Source organism: Rhopalosiphum padi, chromosome 1, assembly GCF_020882245.1.
Source record: "Rhopalosiphum padi isolate XX-2018 chromosome 1, ASM2088224v1, whole genome shotgun sequence".
NCBI lineage: Eukaryota > Metazoa > Arthropoda > Insecta > Hemiptera > Aphididae > Rhopalosiphum > Rhopalosiphum padi.
This window is the reverse complement of record NC_083597.1, coordinates 24,968,218-24,985,888: the sequence shown is the minus strand read 5'-3', so window position 1 is coordinate 24,985,888 and position 17,671 is coordinate 24,968,218. Positions and strand designations below refer to the sequence as shown.

The 17,671-nt window shown below is 26.5% G+C and overlaps 2 protein-coding genes across 2 annotated transcripts; one reads left to right on the top strand and one right to left on the bottom strand.

Annotated features, from left to right (window-relative positions):
- The first annotated feature begins 3,255 nt into the window (after positions 1 to 3,255).
- On the top strand, positions 3,256 to 5,316 carry LOC132918264 (prefoldin subunit 3). The gene is made up of 5 exons (XM_060979410.1): positions 3,256 to 3,465; positions 3,527 to 3,651; positions 4,613 to 4,772; positions 4,843 to 4,955; positions 5,026 to 5,316. The coding sequence occupies exons 1-5, from the start codon at positions 3,406 to 3,408 to the stop codon at positions 5,111 to 5,113; spliced, it is 546 nt and encodes a 181-aa protein (XP_060835393.1). The 5' UTR covers positions 3,256 to 3,405; the 3' UTR covers positions 5,114 to 5,316.
- Positions 5,317 to 5,364: 48 nt separating this feature from the next.
- LOC132918255 (nuclear pore complex protein Nup98-Nup96) lies at positions 5,365 to 16,557 on the bottom strand. The gene is made up of 26 exons (XM_060979397.1): positions 16,388 to 16,557; positions 16,010 to 16,219; positions 15,684 to 15,956; positions 14,829 to 15,049; positions 14,526 to 14,661; positions 13,726 to 13,902; positions 13,217 to 13,317; positions 12,865 to 13,147; positions 12,635 to 12,788; positions 12,450 to 12,570; positions 12,049 to 12,386; positions 11,813 to 11,988; positions 10,504 to 10,752; positions 9,999 to 10,408; positions 9,790 to 9,925; positions 9,564 to 9,713; positions 9,347 to 9,505; positions 8,253 to 8,305; positions 7,688 to 7,996; positions 7,205 to 7,607; positions 6,902 to 7,136; positions 6,427 to 6,831; positions 6,191 to 6,358; positions 5,999 to 6,099; positions 5,715 to 5,931; positions 5,365 to 5,635 (listed from the first exon to the last, which is right to left on the bottom strand). The coding sequence occupies exons 1-26, from the start codon at positions 16,392 to 16,394 to the stop codon at positions 5,458 to 5,460; spliced, it is 5,370 nt and encodes a 1,789-aa protein (XP_060835380.1). The 5' UTR covers positions 16,395 to 16,557; the 3' UTR covers positions 5,365 to 5,457.
- Between the last annotated feature and the right edge of the window lie 1,114 nt (positions 16,558 to 17,671).

Genomic DNA, 17,671 nt, shown 5'->3' with positions numbered 1-17,671 from the left:
ATAAAGCGACAAAGCGTAGTAAGTACAAAGTATAAAGTATTGGATTTTCCTAATTGATGTAATTTCTTATATCTACCTCATATATATTATCTATCGTAACAGAGAAGTGATTATGTGCGGTGAATCATGAAAAAATAATTTTATATATTGTCATGCGATGAATAACATTTTTACATAAAATTTTAAGTGGCGGCGGTATATACACGGGGACAAGTTCTCCCCGAAATTGTATTTCTTCTCTCCATGGCCCCCATATAATGTAATGTTAAAATTATGTAAGTAAATAAAGAAAAAATCATTTTTAATATATAAAATAGTATTAATTAATTTAAAAAGATATTTACTTAAGTTATATTATTTTAAGTTTATTATATTCAAATTAAATATGCTTTTTTTGTACAGTTAGTAATAAAAATACGCATACTCAATAAAGTTAATACTAATTGCACACTTTTTAAAATCGCATATATTAAAAACTAAAAAGTTATATATTGTTATATACAAATAAAAGAAAACGGAAGAACTTCCGCGGTGAGCCGGTCAGTATTAAAGAATAACACGAATTTCACTATTTGTACGATGTATTTTTTATTGATGATAAACAACGGTACACAATAACTAGTTGTTAAATGTCACTATGTCAGGTGTTGACGACATAAAGAGAATACACAATAATGTTTTACGCGGTCTTACTACTAGGCGACGTTATCGGTAAAACGGTTCACGCAAGAGAACAAGACGACCGGCGGCCTGTACTCGTCCGGACCGACTTGTCTTCACGTCCCACACTGAGCCTTTGCGGCGTGTGAGAAAAGTCGACGGTGTCGTGTCGTCGTTGCCCGTGATGGCAGTTTATAAGGCATAGATCGGTCGCTGCGGTGCCTGTACTTTGTAGTTTGTGCCGGCGACCGTTGCGTACCGTGTCAAGCTGCAGCCCCCATAAGCTCAATATAAGGTGGAGCTCAGCCCACTATAATTGAAATTGCTAATACTATTAAAATGTTATAACTTATAACATACAAAACAACAAATAACTATATTTTAGTAATTGTTTAACCGCGATTAGTAATGTTTATAGTAATTATTTAGGTAAAACTGTACGTGTTTATAAAATAGTGAGCCCCATGACATTATCAAAACCTGGAGCCTCTGGATCAAATAATATAAATATAATAATAATAATAATAATATACATTATGTGTATCGCATTAATCGTCTTGTCCGGCGCATTGTACAGACAATTTCACTACATTTATGCGTAAAGCAACACATTAATGATAATAAATAAATGTCTAATCGAAGTGTTTTAACATACTAGGTAAATTACTATCTGCAGCTGATTTAACTTGACACTCGGTGTAGTATACCGTTAGTCGAGAACATAATAATATATAGCCGAATGGATATTTTTAGTTAAAAGTCTTTTGAAAAATAATGTAAGATCTTATAAGTACTATAATTATATTTTTTATTTGTGAGAAGATTATAATCGTTTAAAAGTTTTATAAATGTTCAAAAAATAAATGATAATATATACATAACTAAAAATTAGTTAATGTTGAGTGAATGATAAATGTATATTGGTACACTTAAAATGATACATCGTTTTGGTAGGTGAAATGGATAGCCGCCCAACAAATTCGTCTTATGCGACGGCTTCACCAAGAACCACAATTTTACGTAAGTCGCCACAGAGTAGACGGACGATACAGTACAGCACGATAATATTACATTCTTGTTTGAAATTTATAACTGCAAAAATAATGAGAATACATTTTAAAATTGTTTAAAAATCAAATTTAAATGAACACTGACACGGATTATTAAATAATAAAATTGTATTTTCTTTAAGTTTAATTTATTTTTAATATGTATTTTTATTTTATTCTTTGGTGACCAATTTTGTATTGAATCGTTGACTACCCGCGGAGGAAATATGTTTCGTGTATAAGTCTAATAGAAAATTTGTCGGCTGTGTTCAGTGTTCAACTCAGATGTCGTATGCCAGCAAAAAGAAGATCAAGTGAATATCAACTGTCTTTATGGGAAGACTGGATGATATAAAAATGAATAGCATAACGTGAAAAAGTTAAAATATAAAAATAAGTCAATATAATTTATTATTTTTATGTTGTAATTTTTTTAAATGTAGTACTGTATATTATATTAAATTGCTTAAATTATACAAGGTGATTTTTTAAGTATGCTCATCCCAATTTTATGCTTTAATTATGCATGTATTCAAATTCTGATTTTTGGAATTTTTAAACGTAATTAAAGATGATATTTTCGAGTACTTAGATTTTTCATAATATTTAAAGAGTATCCTCTGGTGATACCAATTTTGGTTTTTCAAATGAGAACATATATATTTTAAAGAAAAATATGAATCAGGTAATTTTTCTGAAAATGTTGACGTATTGTAATCGAAATTTGAACGAAAACTTACGGAGATATTATACTTTAAATCAGGGCTTGAAACCGTTTTAAAACCAAAACCAAAATTTCCTAATTCTGATATTGAAAAATTGAAACCGAAATTCGATTTATATCAGATAGGTAGTTCATTTTTTTCAACGTATAAAGCATAAATATATATTTATTTTTATTATCCTCTATTTAACATTCTTATAAAAGTATGAGGAATTTAAACGGTGGCCACCGGTAGAAGTTTAAACAGCATGATAATATTAACGTCTTGTTTGAAATTTATAACTGAAAAAATAATGAGAATAAAATATAAATTTTGAAATTGTTTAAAAATCTTATTTTAATGAACACTGACTCAGATTATTAAATAATAACATTGTTATGTATATATTTACTATATGTGATTGTTATTAAAATATTAAATATCTAAATATATACTAAGGACAATTCTAAGGTGGTTTTATGATCCACAGACTACATTATACAATTTTAATATAGTTTATGAATTATGGTCATGCACTCATGCTATATATATAAATTATAGTTATATAATACGTCCAAATTTGCTAGAATCTAGCTCCTAATTGGTTTAACCGTAAATGTTAAACTAGAAAAGCAATTAAGTTACTACCTAAGTGTAAAAAAATTAGAAAGTAAAAAATAAATAAGAATGAAATTAATGAATAATGATTAAATGTATGTACTTATTTTTTTAAGATTTCTTATCAAAGGATTAATTTTTAAAAGATAACACGAGATAGAATATTCTTTAATCTTCCATGCAATGATTTATTAAGTTTAAGGTTAGAAAATTTTGATAATTTGATTTTGATATTAGTTTTCGAAATTTCAAGATTTCAACCCAAGGTTCGAACTGGCAATTTCATGAGACTGATGAACCTAGAATTCTGAAATATCTTACATACAATTTGAACATATTTAGTATTTACTTAGATATTTTTTACTTTTATAAATATGGAAAAAGAAGGTAGCAAACAAGAAAATAATCCTCGAATACCATCAGCAGTGTTTGTGGTTTGTGAATACTACATTTGCAACTGTTAAATCTAAATATTAACAACATTTTTTGATACAGGACGATGTAGACAAGTTTATGGAAAAATCAGAAAATAGTAGCGTTGAAGATGTACTTAAAAGATTGGACGAGCAACATAGCAAATATAAATTTTTTGAATACAATTTAATCACAAAGAGAAAAAGGTAAGTACAAATTATAAATAAATATATTAATATATATATATATATTTTAAATTTATTTTTGTGATTTTATTCCACATTTAAAAAGATTAAATAAAATTTAACTACTTGATATTCTGAAAATTGTCAATATTGCCTAAAGTATTATTTTTTTTTATAAACTAAAATTTATTCCTGGGTTTTATTCCCTAGTATAACATTTATCATCCATATTAAATATCTGCAGTAGAAAGATTAACATTAGATAGTTAATTGATTTTTGTGAACTAGTAATATTCATGTACGAGAGTTTTTTCTTCAATTTTGAACAGCTATACTATCATATTCAAATTATTCTTGTAATATTTATTTTCAGTGCCATATTAACCATTAGGGACCCATAGGGAACCATACAGGGACCCTGTAAATCTATTTTTATTTACACTACTTCTATTTGTGTTAGCCATTACAATATTTCATCAATCATGTACTAGATTGTGTGAAACGCTAATAATTATATTATTTTATTTTTTATAATATAGGTAGTTAAGTTTTATTTATAATTATGTCTACAAATTGTAATTATCTAATAGATTAAATGGTCAATTTGTAACTATAGTACATCTTTAAATTCCTATGGTTGAATTGTTAAATTATCATTATGCAAAATCAAAGTTTTTGCATCCAGGCTAATGTTAAAGTTAAACATCTATTATCAAAAAGTGAAAAAGTGGATATTATTTAAATTTTAAAACAATATTTTATGATTAGTATATATTATTACTTCAACAATTTTCTGTTCTTTAAATTTAGTAATTGGTGTTCAAACTCTAATAACAACTTAGACGCCACAATTTTTGTTTTGCATAATCATATAGTATAATATGTATATCATATTCTGGTTGGTTTAATAGTTAACATAAAAACATTGTTATTTATATCAAGAATTATGTTTAATTATCATACCTTTAATTTATGAATACAGATTGCAATCACAATTACCAGATTTAGAAAATACACTCGAGATGATTAAAACAATGAAAGCTCATAAAGGACAACAATTGAAGACAGACTTTTTATTATCTGATGATGTTTATGCTAAAGCTCATATACAAGCAACTGATAATGTGTATCTTTGGCTTGGAGTAATTATGATTTTTAATGATTTAATTTTTACATTAATTAATAAATTAAATACATTGGTATTTATTACAGGCAAATGTTATGTTGGAGTATAATCTAGATGATGCCACTGAACTTATTTCAAGAAATATACAATTGGCAACTGATAATATGGGACAAGTCGATGATGATCTTGATTTTCTTAGGTATGTTAAATTTAATAATTTAATAAATTATATTTCTTTTCTTGTATTACCCATATGTAATTATTTTCAGGGATCAATTCACTACAACTGAAGTTAATATGGCCAGGGTTTACAACTGGGATGTAAAACGACGACAAGCAGCCAAAGCTAAACAATAAACATTTAAATTATTAATATGAAACACTAATATAAATGCTTCTTTTTTTTATAAAATTAATTTAACTAAAAATTATTAAAAAACAAATTACTTTTCAAAATTAATTAGTTTATTAACATCTTTAAAATTATTAGCAAGTTTATTATGTTTATAGTTCTGTCATATTTATATTTAATTATAACTAATAAAATAACATACAAAACAGCTTTATTTTATACCTTCAAAATAATAATAAAGAAAACCTTTAACATGATTAAGTATATACAAAAAAATTGTAATTTATTGAACTGAAATATTATAATTGGACATTAAAAAAAATAATGATAAAAATACTTAAAATAAAATTTAAATATAATCTAATAAGCTAAGAAGTAATTCTTCTGTTGCATAATCTTCTGTTATTTTTAACTTATTCATAGGTAGAACTAAGGGACTAAAAATCTTATAATTTGATGGCTCAACTTTTGATACTAGTTGTCCGATTTTCCGAGCTATACAACTAGACAGTTCAGTTTTTATCATTCTAAAACATACAAATGAAATATTTAATGAAAAGTTTTAAGGCTGTCAGCTTGATATTATGTTGTTTATAGTTATTTTACCTTTCTTTAACTGTGGTCTCAGGCAAACATGATACCCGATCACATAATATAGCAATGAGTGGTATAGATTTTTCAATAGACATTTTATTTAATGTTTTATTTAAATTTAAATATTCTAAAATAGTTGAACTATCTTGCAAGTTTGTTGGTATTGATCCATCTACTTTTGAACCATCTATTAACCAACTAAGCAAATGTTTTAAAGTTTTTTGTCCATCTTCAAAAAAAAAAAAATAAAGAAAAAATTAAAAATTATAAACATATTATTTTTTAAATTATTATACTTTTTTGAAGCAAATAGTTTGCGAATAAGTGATTTGTAAGTATATTGTGAGCTTCTTGCCACTGTTCAGCTTTTAAGTAACAAATAGTAGCTTCCAAATATCTAAAACCAATAAAATAAATGTAAATTACACAAAAACTGAAATAATTATTCAATTTTGACTTAAACTCTTTTACAATGGTCAATAACATACTTTTTTTGTGTCACAGCCAAAATAGCCTTTGCATTATATATTATTACTTCTTTAACATTTAACTTTTCTATTACAAAGGTTTCTTTATCAGATAGAATGATTTCATTGATATTACTAACGGGTAGTTCAACATTTCTTTCAATAACCTCTTCAACTAAACTTTCTCTCCTGGAATAAACACAACATGTTATTATTAAATTTATTAAAAATGTAATCGTAAAACTAAGAATTATTACAATTGTTCGTCTTTTATATGCATAAGAACAAATACGGCCCATTGCCACTGTCCATGCGATACCAACTGCGAAGCAAAATTTATATGTAATTGATTAGCATATGTTTCAGACATTTGTGTATAGCCAAGAGATTGTAATGTGTTGTACAAAAGCCAACAAAAATTATAATCCATTGGATCCCGTGTATGAGTAAATGGATTTATAATCTTGTCCATTTGGTATGCTGAATCAGTGTAAAGTTTCATTAAATGATAACAAATATCATAAGTAGCAAATTTATCATCAATATCAATAATGCCATCATATGTTTTATATGGTTTGAAAGCATAAGAGTCGTCACTTTCAAATGAACTTTGATATGCATCTAGTACATCTCTAATAGTACTAGATGGAGGTTGGATGTACCTACAAATGAATTATATATTGCATTTTAGAATACTTATTCTGAGTTCATATAACCACCAATCATACATACCACATGTGTATAGCAAAAGCTCTTAACCAGTTTAAATTTTCACAAACATTAACTATTCCTTGATTGGAATCAAATAAAGGTTGTCCTGAAATCATAGTGTACAACTTAAGGTGATCAATATCTATGAACAGATCAGCTTTGCTATTGAACCATTGCCAAAGTTGTCGTTGAATGCAACATCTGACAGAATTTTCACTTCCTAATTGTGCTAATAACATTGCTAAATTGAATTCATCTAAAACAAATACAATCATAATGAAATAAACATAATATTTAAAATTTAACAATAATAATGTTACATACTATTAGAAATTGCTAAATCACAAGCTTCCATAATTTTATGTACTGAAACTAGATTTAATATTTTTTGAGAGACATTCTCGTTAGCATTATTAGAATCTACTGTTTTTTCTAATACATTTTCTAGCCAATCAGATACTGCCTGACGTCTAGCCATATTGTATACATGTTCTTGAGGATAGTCTTTAGTATACAGATTTTCTGGATCTCCCCACAATGCTTTAATCAACTCCCATACATGAGAATAGTGTTCTTCTTCAGGTAGTTCAGAGAAGTGAGACAACAAATAACAATGAGAATGTAATGCATCAACTCCAAATGTTGGATAAAAGTATGGAATGTTGTTGTCTTTAGCATCACAGTTACTATTCATCATACAAATTTCTAAATGTTCAGTCAATAATTCCTAAAATATGTTATTTAGAGTATCATTTCATATTGTAAATTTATTTAAGTAATGCAAGTATATGTTATGACTCAACTTACAATAAATGTCTCAGTTTTAACAGGGGTTATAATTTGTAACTTCTGTAAAATTGTAGAAGAATAATCATTTTTTCCACGTCCAGACAACTCTGTTGATAAAAAACCGATATCCAGTCCTTTTGTTGGTAAAAAACTTCCCTTAGATTTAGTATTAAGTGTAATAAATGTTAAATTGCCTGACCAAGGAACTTTCATTGATAAAGTATTTAATAATGACAGTTTACTAGACTCGCATGTATTATTAAACTCTACTTCAAATGGTAGTCGGACATTAGAATCATATATTAAATTAAACCGTTGAGCTTGAAGCTAAAAAAAAATAAATATAATAAATTATGTACAAGGACACTTAGAAAACTATAGTAATTAATTAATTATTCAAGAAACAGAAATTAAATAGTGTAACCCGAAAAGCTAAAAATATAATTGTTTGAGTGATTGGATAAATTAAATTAATTTATAAGAGACTTTAACTAAAAATATAAATTAGCAATGGATTAAGATCATTAAAAAGTAATTAATCATATTAAAACAGTATAGGAAGAATAGATATATATATACTTACTGGGGCGGTTAAAACTGGTTTTAATGATTCGACAACTTGAACAACTTTATTTTCTACAAATCATCAAAATTCAACATATTAATTAATAAATATAAAAAATATTAGATTAAGCTAATAAATTAATGTTAAAAATACAAATATAAATTGAATAATAGAGTAAGTGAGTAGTAGATGTACACCACTATTCTAGATCACAACAGCGAAGTAGTTACAGTAAAATGAGAATGAGAGCCACTGTGTAAACAGTGGGTGAAGTTCAAGGTACACCAGCAGTCGTCTGCCAGTTTTCGAGACACGGATTATAGTGTAGTGATTAATAGTTATATATTTAATACATAATTTTAATTAAATTTTAAGTTATAAAATATATTAATATTTTTTTTCTAGAGCAAATAACCAACAATAATGATAGAGCAGCATTAAATATTATAAAAACAAAATCAATTATAAGATTAGTTTTAAATTCTTATGCAAATTCTATTAACCTTAGAAATCATATTAAATATTATATAATACATGTTTGAATTCCTTGGCACTAACAAAAAGTATCATGCATACAATAATTATATATGATAAAAAAATATATATACATGTAATTTGGACTGTTTTCAAAACACATTAAAGAAAATATTAACTTCTACTTCAAATTTATAACAAAAGAAATTAAAACTTTAAATAATTAAAAATTACACTCTTCAATTATATTATGTCAATAATAGTCAAAAAAGTAATTATTTTAACCGACACCCGCAGACAGCACTTCATGCCGACACCGCGGAATTTGACCTAAATTATTTTGTTAATCACTTGCAAACTTATAATCAATAAAAATAAAAATATCTAGTGAATCGCCATAAAAAAGATATTTTGGAATGTTGAATATTAAATTTGAATTATTTCAAATAAGCAATAAATTTGGCGTATCGGTAATAAAGTAGCCTGATATTTGTAGATATGATACCTGTTTGCTATCTGGCGATGTTACCATGTACTTTGAACCAGTATCAATTTTAGTGAATGTGCAGCACGGAGTGCTGTCGCACAGGTGCCTGAGGGTTAATATAAAACCCATATAAATCATTTAAATTAATTACTTTGTTTAGTGATGAGAAACTTTGGAGACACTTGATTATCTACTGGAGTTATTATAGACTTTGACTTGGAAATATTATCTTGAGTTTTAGGGCTAATTAAACATTCAGGAATTGTTTCCAAGATTTTTTCTAACTTGTCTTCAAATTTATCTTTTTGTCCTAAAGAAATATTCATTAATAAATTGTGTATTTTGTAATTAAATCTAAACAATTTTACCATAAGTGTCATCATCTTGTTCCATCAGCTCTAACTCATTATAAAAAATATCATCAAATGAAGCTTTCATGCATTGTATTTTTGATGCCTGTAAATTCATATGTTGTGATAGCTGAGCAGTTACATTAATGCTATTTTCTTTGTTCATGTCTAGAAAAAATATATATTTTTAATTAAAAATCATCTAAAAATTTAAAAAACAGGTTGTTTTAGATTTAATTCATACCATAATAATGCATAATATGTGAATCATTAGTTAATTCAGTAACAGTAGGGAGCTGAAAGTTTGGTTTTAATAAATACTGATGTGGTAATTGAGCTCTATCAAGACCAGCAGAAAGATCTAGTAATGGTTTCATAACCTATTTAAACATGTTCAAGAAGTATATAAATAAAAACACCTTAAAAAAAACTAAAAAGATTATTGATACATACATTTTGTTTTGGGCTAATGTTTTCTGTTGATTTTATAGTCTTAGGCTTTTGTAAAATTGGTTTAGGAAGAGTTTTAGATTCGACACTACGATCCAGTACGATATCCTCATCTTCATCATCAGAATCTATGAGAGCATATTTTGAAAAATGTTCAACATTAAACACCCAAGATCCTGTGTCTGAACGATAATCTACAAATTGAGTGCTTAATTTGGCACATGCCCTTTGAAGTTTAACAACAAAATTTGTAGCTGCAATACGATCAGGGTTAGTGATTGGTTGTTTTGTTGTTTTATCATTAGGCCACACTCTATCTAAAGTAACAGTAGCCTTTCTATTTAATCCCTCCCCTAGAGGGGGTTTAAATTCATCATCTTGGTAAATTATAATTTCTCTATGTCTTATATGTACTGAAATAATAATACAATTTTATTTTATTTTTTTAGATCATTAATTTTAATAGATAAATTAAAATATTTACTGGAAAAAAACACCACTGTCTTACCTATAGTATCTAAGTCTAGACCTGCAACATTAAAACGATCAGGAAAATATACATTTCCGTAATCATAGCGTCCAATTGTGAAACCATCCACAAAACATGATCCATCATCATCTACTAATTCTGCCAATTCATTCATAGGTGGAATAGTATAATATCCAACACGTCTTAACTTTATCCCAGTAGGATGATCTTCTGCTTCAGGAGTATTGGAATCAATTGAAGGTTCTTGGTTATCAATGACAACAGCATCTAAACCAGGTTTGATCACATTACATAAAATAATATATATTAATTTATAAATATTAATATTAAATAATTAGTAATTTTTTAATCATTACATTTAGTTGAAGAAAAAAACCCCTAATATTACAAGTTTTTAATTTACACATTTAATTTTTGGCTTATTATAAGACTTATATTTACTGTAACTTGTATTAACCTATATTAGTTATTAATAAAAAAAACACACACATATATATAAAAACTGTATTTTTTATCAAATCAATTTCATCATTAACTTATGATCTGTTAAGTGTACACGGTATATACAATATAATACAGTATTATTATGAAATATGGTGAGTAGTTATTAGTTTGATTATTTAATAGTCCTATTTTCTCTATAATTTAATATGTACAAATTTGTGTTTTTTAATTTTTTATACTTAATAAAAGTATTTATTTTAGTTTTTTTTCCAGTTACCAACACATTTATAGCAAATACCTAATGTTTATGAATTTTTTTTTTTTTTTTATCAATACTTAATTTTACACTAAGGGTTGCTTACTCAAAAATTTGATTATTATGCCAATACCTAGGTCACAACATTTGTATTTGGATACATATTAAATTAAAATATTTTTTTTTTCTACACTTCACAAATATATTTTTATTGTACTAATTTAACAATGACAAGTGTATTTTTAGTGTGTCTATGTGTATATATAATTATAAAGTATATGAAAAGTAGTTGATAAAATTTTATGATTTTAAACTTTGAGGATAAATTTGAACTGTAAATTTGATCTAATAAAACCTTATCTAACCAACTAATAGTAAAATAAATTTGTTTATTAGCAATACCACAGAACATATTATGAAATATACTGTAATATATTATTCTAACATTCTTCAATCAGAATTGTTTTTCTTATACAATGATTTATCATAGAATTAAAATTTAACACGCCCATTGAAGTGACCTACTCAACACCTAATATACAGCAGAATGATACCCGCTTGCCTATTTTTTTTTTTTATTTTTATTAATTATATATTATTAAAGTATAAAATTGATAATTTTTTTACCAGTAATATTATTTCGAGAAGTTTCATAGACTTCTGTTCCTTTTGAAGTATTCAAATTAATTTGTTTATTGCTTTTTAATTGAGAAATTGTATTGTTTTCTTCAATTAATGACAAATTAACAGTATTTGAACTATCATCTGGAGAGACTTGTTTATTAGAAAAATATAGCTCTAATCTAAAATAAAAATTTATTATTTATAAATGTAATACATTTTTACATCTATTTATATATTACTTAGCAAGTGGTTTTGTATGCATAATCATACTATTTCCATTGTTTAATTTACTACAGTCATTGTAGTCTTTTTTTAAATTTAATTTCTTACAGTCCGATCTTGGAGAAGAAGCATTAAATAGTAGTGAATTATCACCTACTTTATCTCTGCATTTCATTGTTGGCGGAGATTCTTCAAGTCCGTCAAATAATGACTTACGGTTAAATTGAGGGAAATTTCTACGAATTTGAGGTATTCTTTTTGGTGTTGGTATCGGAGAAACTTTATAGCTACCAAACTTCTCAAGTGATACACTTTGTGATCGTACAAGAGATGAATCATCTACTTTTGATACATCCTAATTAAAACATATTTAATTTTAATAAAAATATACAATGCAAATTTTATATTATTTTAAGACCTTATAAAATCTTTTGAACAAAGGTGAATCTCCATATGGCATTGCTTTTAATGTATCTAATTGTAATTGCATTTGATTACTTTGTGATACTTGATTGGTAGATAGCTGAACATTATTGGAACTAAATTTAAAATATTATATTTAGTTTTAGAAGCAATGAATTAATTTTTATCAAACTTAATTACTTTCCAAAAAGTCCAATTCCACTAGATTGGTTAACACCAAAAAATGATGTCCCGCCTGAACCAAAATTATTAGAGTTAGATGATCCAAAAAGTCCAGTTCCTTGTGTTCCTTGGCCAAATAGCCCTCCAGGTTTTGCAGCATTATTAAATACACCTACGGTTTAAATAAAATTATGTAATTTCAAAGTTATTTCCATAGTTATTAATTAGATAAGAATTATTTTATGAACCTGTTTGTTGATTTGTTGGTTGGTTAAATAATGATGTAGTTGGTGCCTTATTAAAAGCATTAGAGCCAAATAAACCACCAGTAGCTGGTTGAGCTGTTGATGTAGCTCCAAAAGCATTGTTTGTACCAAAAGCTGGAGTAGTCATTTGAAATCCAGTATTAGCAGGTTTACTTCCGAAAAGACCATTTGCACTAGTAGATGTGTTAGTTCCAAAACCAAAACCTGTTGTTGTCTGTGTTGATCCAAGACCAAATGCTGGTTTATTTTGACCAAATAAGTTGTTCTGGAAAAATGTTTAACAATTTTTAAAGAACTCAGAAGAATAAACAAATATTTTATAAAGCAATAATACCTGATTGGGTTGTCCGAAACCAGTTTGACCAAATCCTGTAGTTTGAGTACCAAAAGTTGAAGGAGCAGTACTTCCAAATATATTTGTCTGAGGAGCAGCAACTTAAATAAAAATATACATATATTAAAATGTATTTTATATAATTTATGCTTCAAAATATTAGCAAATAATTCAGAATTCAATAAAAAAAAATACTATATACAATAGAACATTAAATTATCAATATAAAATGATAGATCACTGGTCTAATCTAAATTTTCCTAGAAAGAGGATGATTGTTAGCATAATTATTGGTGTACATAGACACAAATAACAAACAAATAGTTAAACAATTAATATACTTAACATTAATTTAGGATAAGAAATGAGAAAAAAATTTCTGTTAGTGAAAATAGTGAATTTATTATAAATTTAAATTTTTAATATTTTATTGAATATAACTTTATTTATCATATAAATAAATAATTCATTATTATATATATATATATATATTTTATTTTGAAAATTACCTCCAAATGGTTTAGCTGTTTGAGCTGTATTTGATCCAAAAATATTTGGTTGAGCCGTATTCATACCGAACGCTTGAGTAGATGGTTGAGTACCAAATGCTGGTGTTGTTTGTTGAGGTTTTCCAAATAAGCTATTCTGTGCACCAAAAACGTTTGAAGTACCAGTGTTTCCAAATCCTATTTATTTTACACTACTGTTAATTCATGTATTTATATTCAAGTACAATAGAAGTATAAAGACTTTATTTATGCCTAAATTAAAACTTACAGTGCCAGTAAATAATTTTAAATAAATGATAGTATGAAAATTACAAGTTTTTAGGTACAGATACAATCTAATCTAAAAGTATAATAAACTCTAATACTTAATCAAAGCAAAAAATGCAATAAAATAATTTCCATTTTGTATCAACTAATAATATTATTGTATACAAAATAAAAATAATAAAAACATTGTGAATGATTTCCCCGATTCCAAATCAGTAAAAGCTGAGTTTTCACTGTATGCCTTAATTTGGATGAGTTCAAATGATAAAATCATTTTGAAATATTAAAGTATTTCAAATTATAAAAAACAACTAATGAAGCACTGTTAGGAATACTTCATTAAGGATTTTTTTAAAAATCAATCAAGAATTTTGATTTATGAAGTTTGTACTGATTTATACATTTTTATGAAGTAATTTAATTACTACACGCCAATGTTTTACTTAAGTTAATTAATTATTTACTAAATATTTTCATTTTAAATTGAAACTTTTAACCACAAATAAAAATATTTAAAAAAAAAATAAACTTACCTCCTAGTGCAGGTGTTGTTGAAGTTGCACCAAAAAGTGGTTTATTATCATTTGCTCCAAATAAACCTGTACTTGTAGTTGTTGTAGAACTAAATAAAGTTTTAGGGGATCCAAAAATTCCACCGCCAACAGCTCCCTATGAATAAAATAACAAAAATAAAGTTTAGGTTATAATATGTTAACAAAATAACAACTGTAGTTTCAAATATTTGTTATAAACTATAAAACAAAAATTTAAAAGAATAGAAAAAATAAGCAAAACATAAAATAATTTTAATTTTTAGTTTACCAAATAACTATTACCTGTTGTCCAACTTTGCGGTTTGCAGAATAATCTTCAAATCTTAGTTCCTCAAATATTTTTGTTTCATATTCTTTCATAACAGTTATTGATTGATGTCTGGTATTAATTGTTTGATTTACACCATTTCTGACCATTGTATCAGTACCAGTCACAGGATTAAATTTTATGGTTGTTCCACCAGCAGATGTTGTTCCAAATCCAGATGTAGCACCAAAAGTACCTACAAAATATTTGTATTAATGGATAATATATTTATTTAAAATTCTATAATATATTTATTATTATTATCATTATTTTTTAATTTATAATAAATATTATTCATACTCATATAATATTTTGCATTTTTAACTATAGCTACGTTATTGTTTTATTAATATTTTGTATTTTTTTTTTACATTGTGGGTCATTTTTATTAAGGTTTCTATGAAAATTTTTAAAAATATTTTACTTTTCTTATTAGATTTACCAGATACACCTGTAGGCAAATACCTATAGAAATTATTGTTGGTGTCATAACTCACATAAACATGCAAATACAAAACATGTAGTTTCAATAAATAATCTATGAAATATTTATAGTAGGTTTTGAATGAATAATAACATTTTTAATTGGTTTACATTTCTTACTTTTTATACTTTTTAGTTTTCAGTTATAAATTAGGATTGCTATATATCATGGATGATCAAGTTGATTACTAATTGACTGACAAAATATATTTTAAAATTATTTTCTCAACTTAGTGGTAAAATTTTCCCAATACAAATTTTATCAAAATATTTGTCCTACATTAAGTAAAATAAAATGTAGCAACCCCATGATAAATATCCAACTCTTATGATTGTTTATGAATTACCAGTAGTAGAGGCGCCAAACATTCCAGTGCCTGCAGTGCTTGTTTGAGGTGTACCAAATATATTACCAGTTGGCTGTGCCACTGGTGTTCCAAAAGAGAATCCTGTTCCAACTGGTTTTGATTGTCCAAATGAAGTATTAGGATTACTAGAACCAAATAATCCACCTCCAGTATTTCCACCCATTGAAGCATTTTGTTGACCAAATAACCCTCCTGTAGACACAGATGTTGCTGTAGGAGTTCCAAACAATGACGCTCCGCCAGTATTGAAACCTAATAAAATACTTTTATTTCATTCAATCTTTATAAATTAACTAAATATTAACCTCCAAATGATGGTTGAGCGGTAGGCGTTTGACCAAATGCAGGCGCAGCAGCAGTAGATCCAAACAATCCTGTATTAGGCTGTGTTGTCTGATTAAACATTGATGTATTTGTTTGGCCAAACACTGCAGGTGCTGTGGGCTTACCAAATGCCGACTGACCAAATCCCGATGTGTTTCCGGCCCCACCGGAAAATGCTCCTGATCCAGAACCTATCATATTTAGCATAAACAAATATTTAGATTACGTTAGTATATATATATATATTATCATGTACACAGTATAATGAAATATTATTGTTTTTTTAACAAATTACTAATTTATGTACAACAATGACGTAATAAAATAACTAGTAATAACTTAATAAACAAATCACTTACCAAACATTTTAGAGCCTAAAAAACCATAAATTTAAAATTGCAATTATATTGTCATATCTCAGGGGTATCAATAATAAAGAAATATACTAAAACAGTAAAATAACGTGAAACTTCGTCAAAACACTCCGAATGAAAAATAACTGAAATCTCAATGAGAATAAATTGACAACCAAGTATTAAGTAATGCGTTATGCTATAGATAAAATGTGTGATATGAGAAGAGTACCAACATAACTAAATTCTATGATTCTTGAAAACAAGCAATAACCGTCAAGCCATTTTATACATTTTGAAAAAAAAAGCGCTCAATTTGTAATACTAATAGCACTGAATATATAATATTGTGACACTTTATAATTGAATAATTCAATGCTAATTATAAATGCAATGAGTCGCTAGTAGGTAATAGTTACGATATTATGTTTATTTATATGTTTATTTCATATATAAAGATTATATAAAACAATAAATCTTTATTACTTATGGTTTATTTAACTATTTAAGTATATATCTTGAATCGGAATAAATTTGGTTTACTACATAGCACGATCCTCAGAAAACTGAAATTAAAAGTTTTTCATATTTCAACAAGTTAAGAACAATAGTACAATTGTCAATTATATATTGTAGCTCGGATTTCGTTTCGAAATTATAACTTAAAGCCATTTTATCACGGAAACCACGTCTTATCGTTGCGTGAAGAGTTCAGATAAGTTATTATATTATTATAACATGGTCATTAGTATGAAGCCATTATATTTCATATGGTGTAAAAACTGTATTTATTTTATCTTTTTAGATTTGTTAGTGATTTATCTAAGGGTTATGAGGATTTAACCAACTAAATCAAAATTAATGTATATACCTATATTAAGTAATTCGCATAGGGTAAGAATATAATAATCGAAAATAAGAGTGCAACGTGCAACATATTAGATATGTGAAATATATTATGTATTTATAGGTATAAACTTCGATAGAGCTCACAGAGCCTAAACGACGTGCACGTAACGTGCCGCAACTATGTCTTGTGGGGCCCTGATGCGAAAAATATAATGGGGCCCCTGTACTAGCACTCCAACACAATGAAAAAAGTTAGTGCTGCAACTAACTTTCGGTAAACCCTAATGCAAGACAAAATTTTTGGGGCTTTAACGTTTTTTCAAACATTATAGTAGTAATATTAAGTTCATCAGATTTGTAAACACATTTCTAACAATACATCAATTATCAGTAGTCAGGTAGTCAAGTTAATTAAAAATAAATGTATTTATTAAACAAAAT

What these genes read in the sequence shown, in the direction of transcription:
- LOC132918264 (XM_060979410.1), top strand. Translation starts at nt 3,406, where the DNA reads ATGGAAAAAGAAGGTAGCAAACAAGAAAATAATCCTCGAATACCATCA. An exon ending in TACCATCAGCAGTGTTTGTG is followed by an intron (nt 3,466 to 3,526) that starts GTTTGTGAATAC and finishes TTTTTGATACAG; the next exon opens with GACGATGTAGACAAGTTTAT. An exon ending in ATGTGTATCTTTGGCTTGGA is followed by an intron (nt 4,773 to 4,842) that starts GTAATTATGATT and finishes TATTTATTACAG; the next exon opens with GCAAATGTTATGTTGGAGTA.
- LOC132918255 (XM_060979397.1), bottom strand. An exon ending in ACCGCAAAGTTGGACAACAG is followed by an intron (nt 14,662 to 14,828) that starts GTAATAGTTATT and finishes TTTTATTCATAG; the next exon opens with GGAGCTGTTGGCGGTGGAAT. An exon ending in ACATTAGCCCAAAACAAAAT is followed by an intron (nt 9,926 to 9,998) that starts GTATGTATCAAT and finishes ATGTTTAAATAG; the next exon opens with GTTATGAAACCATTACTAGA.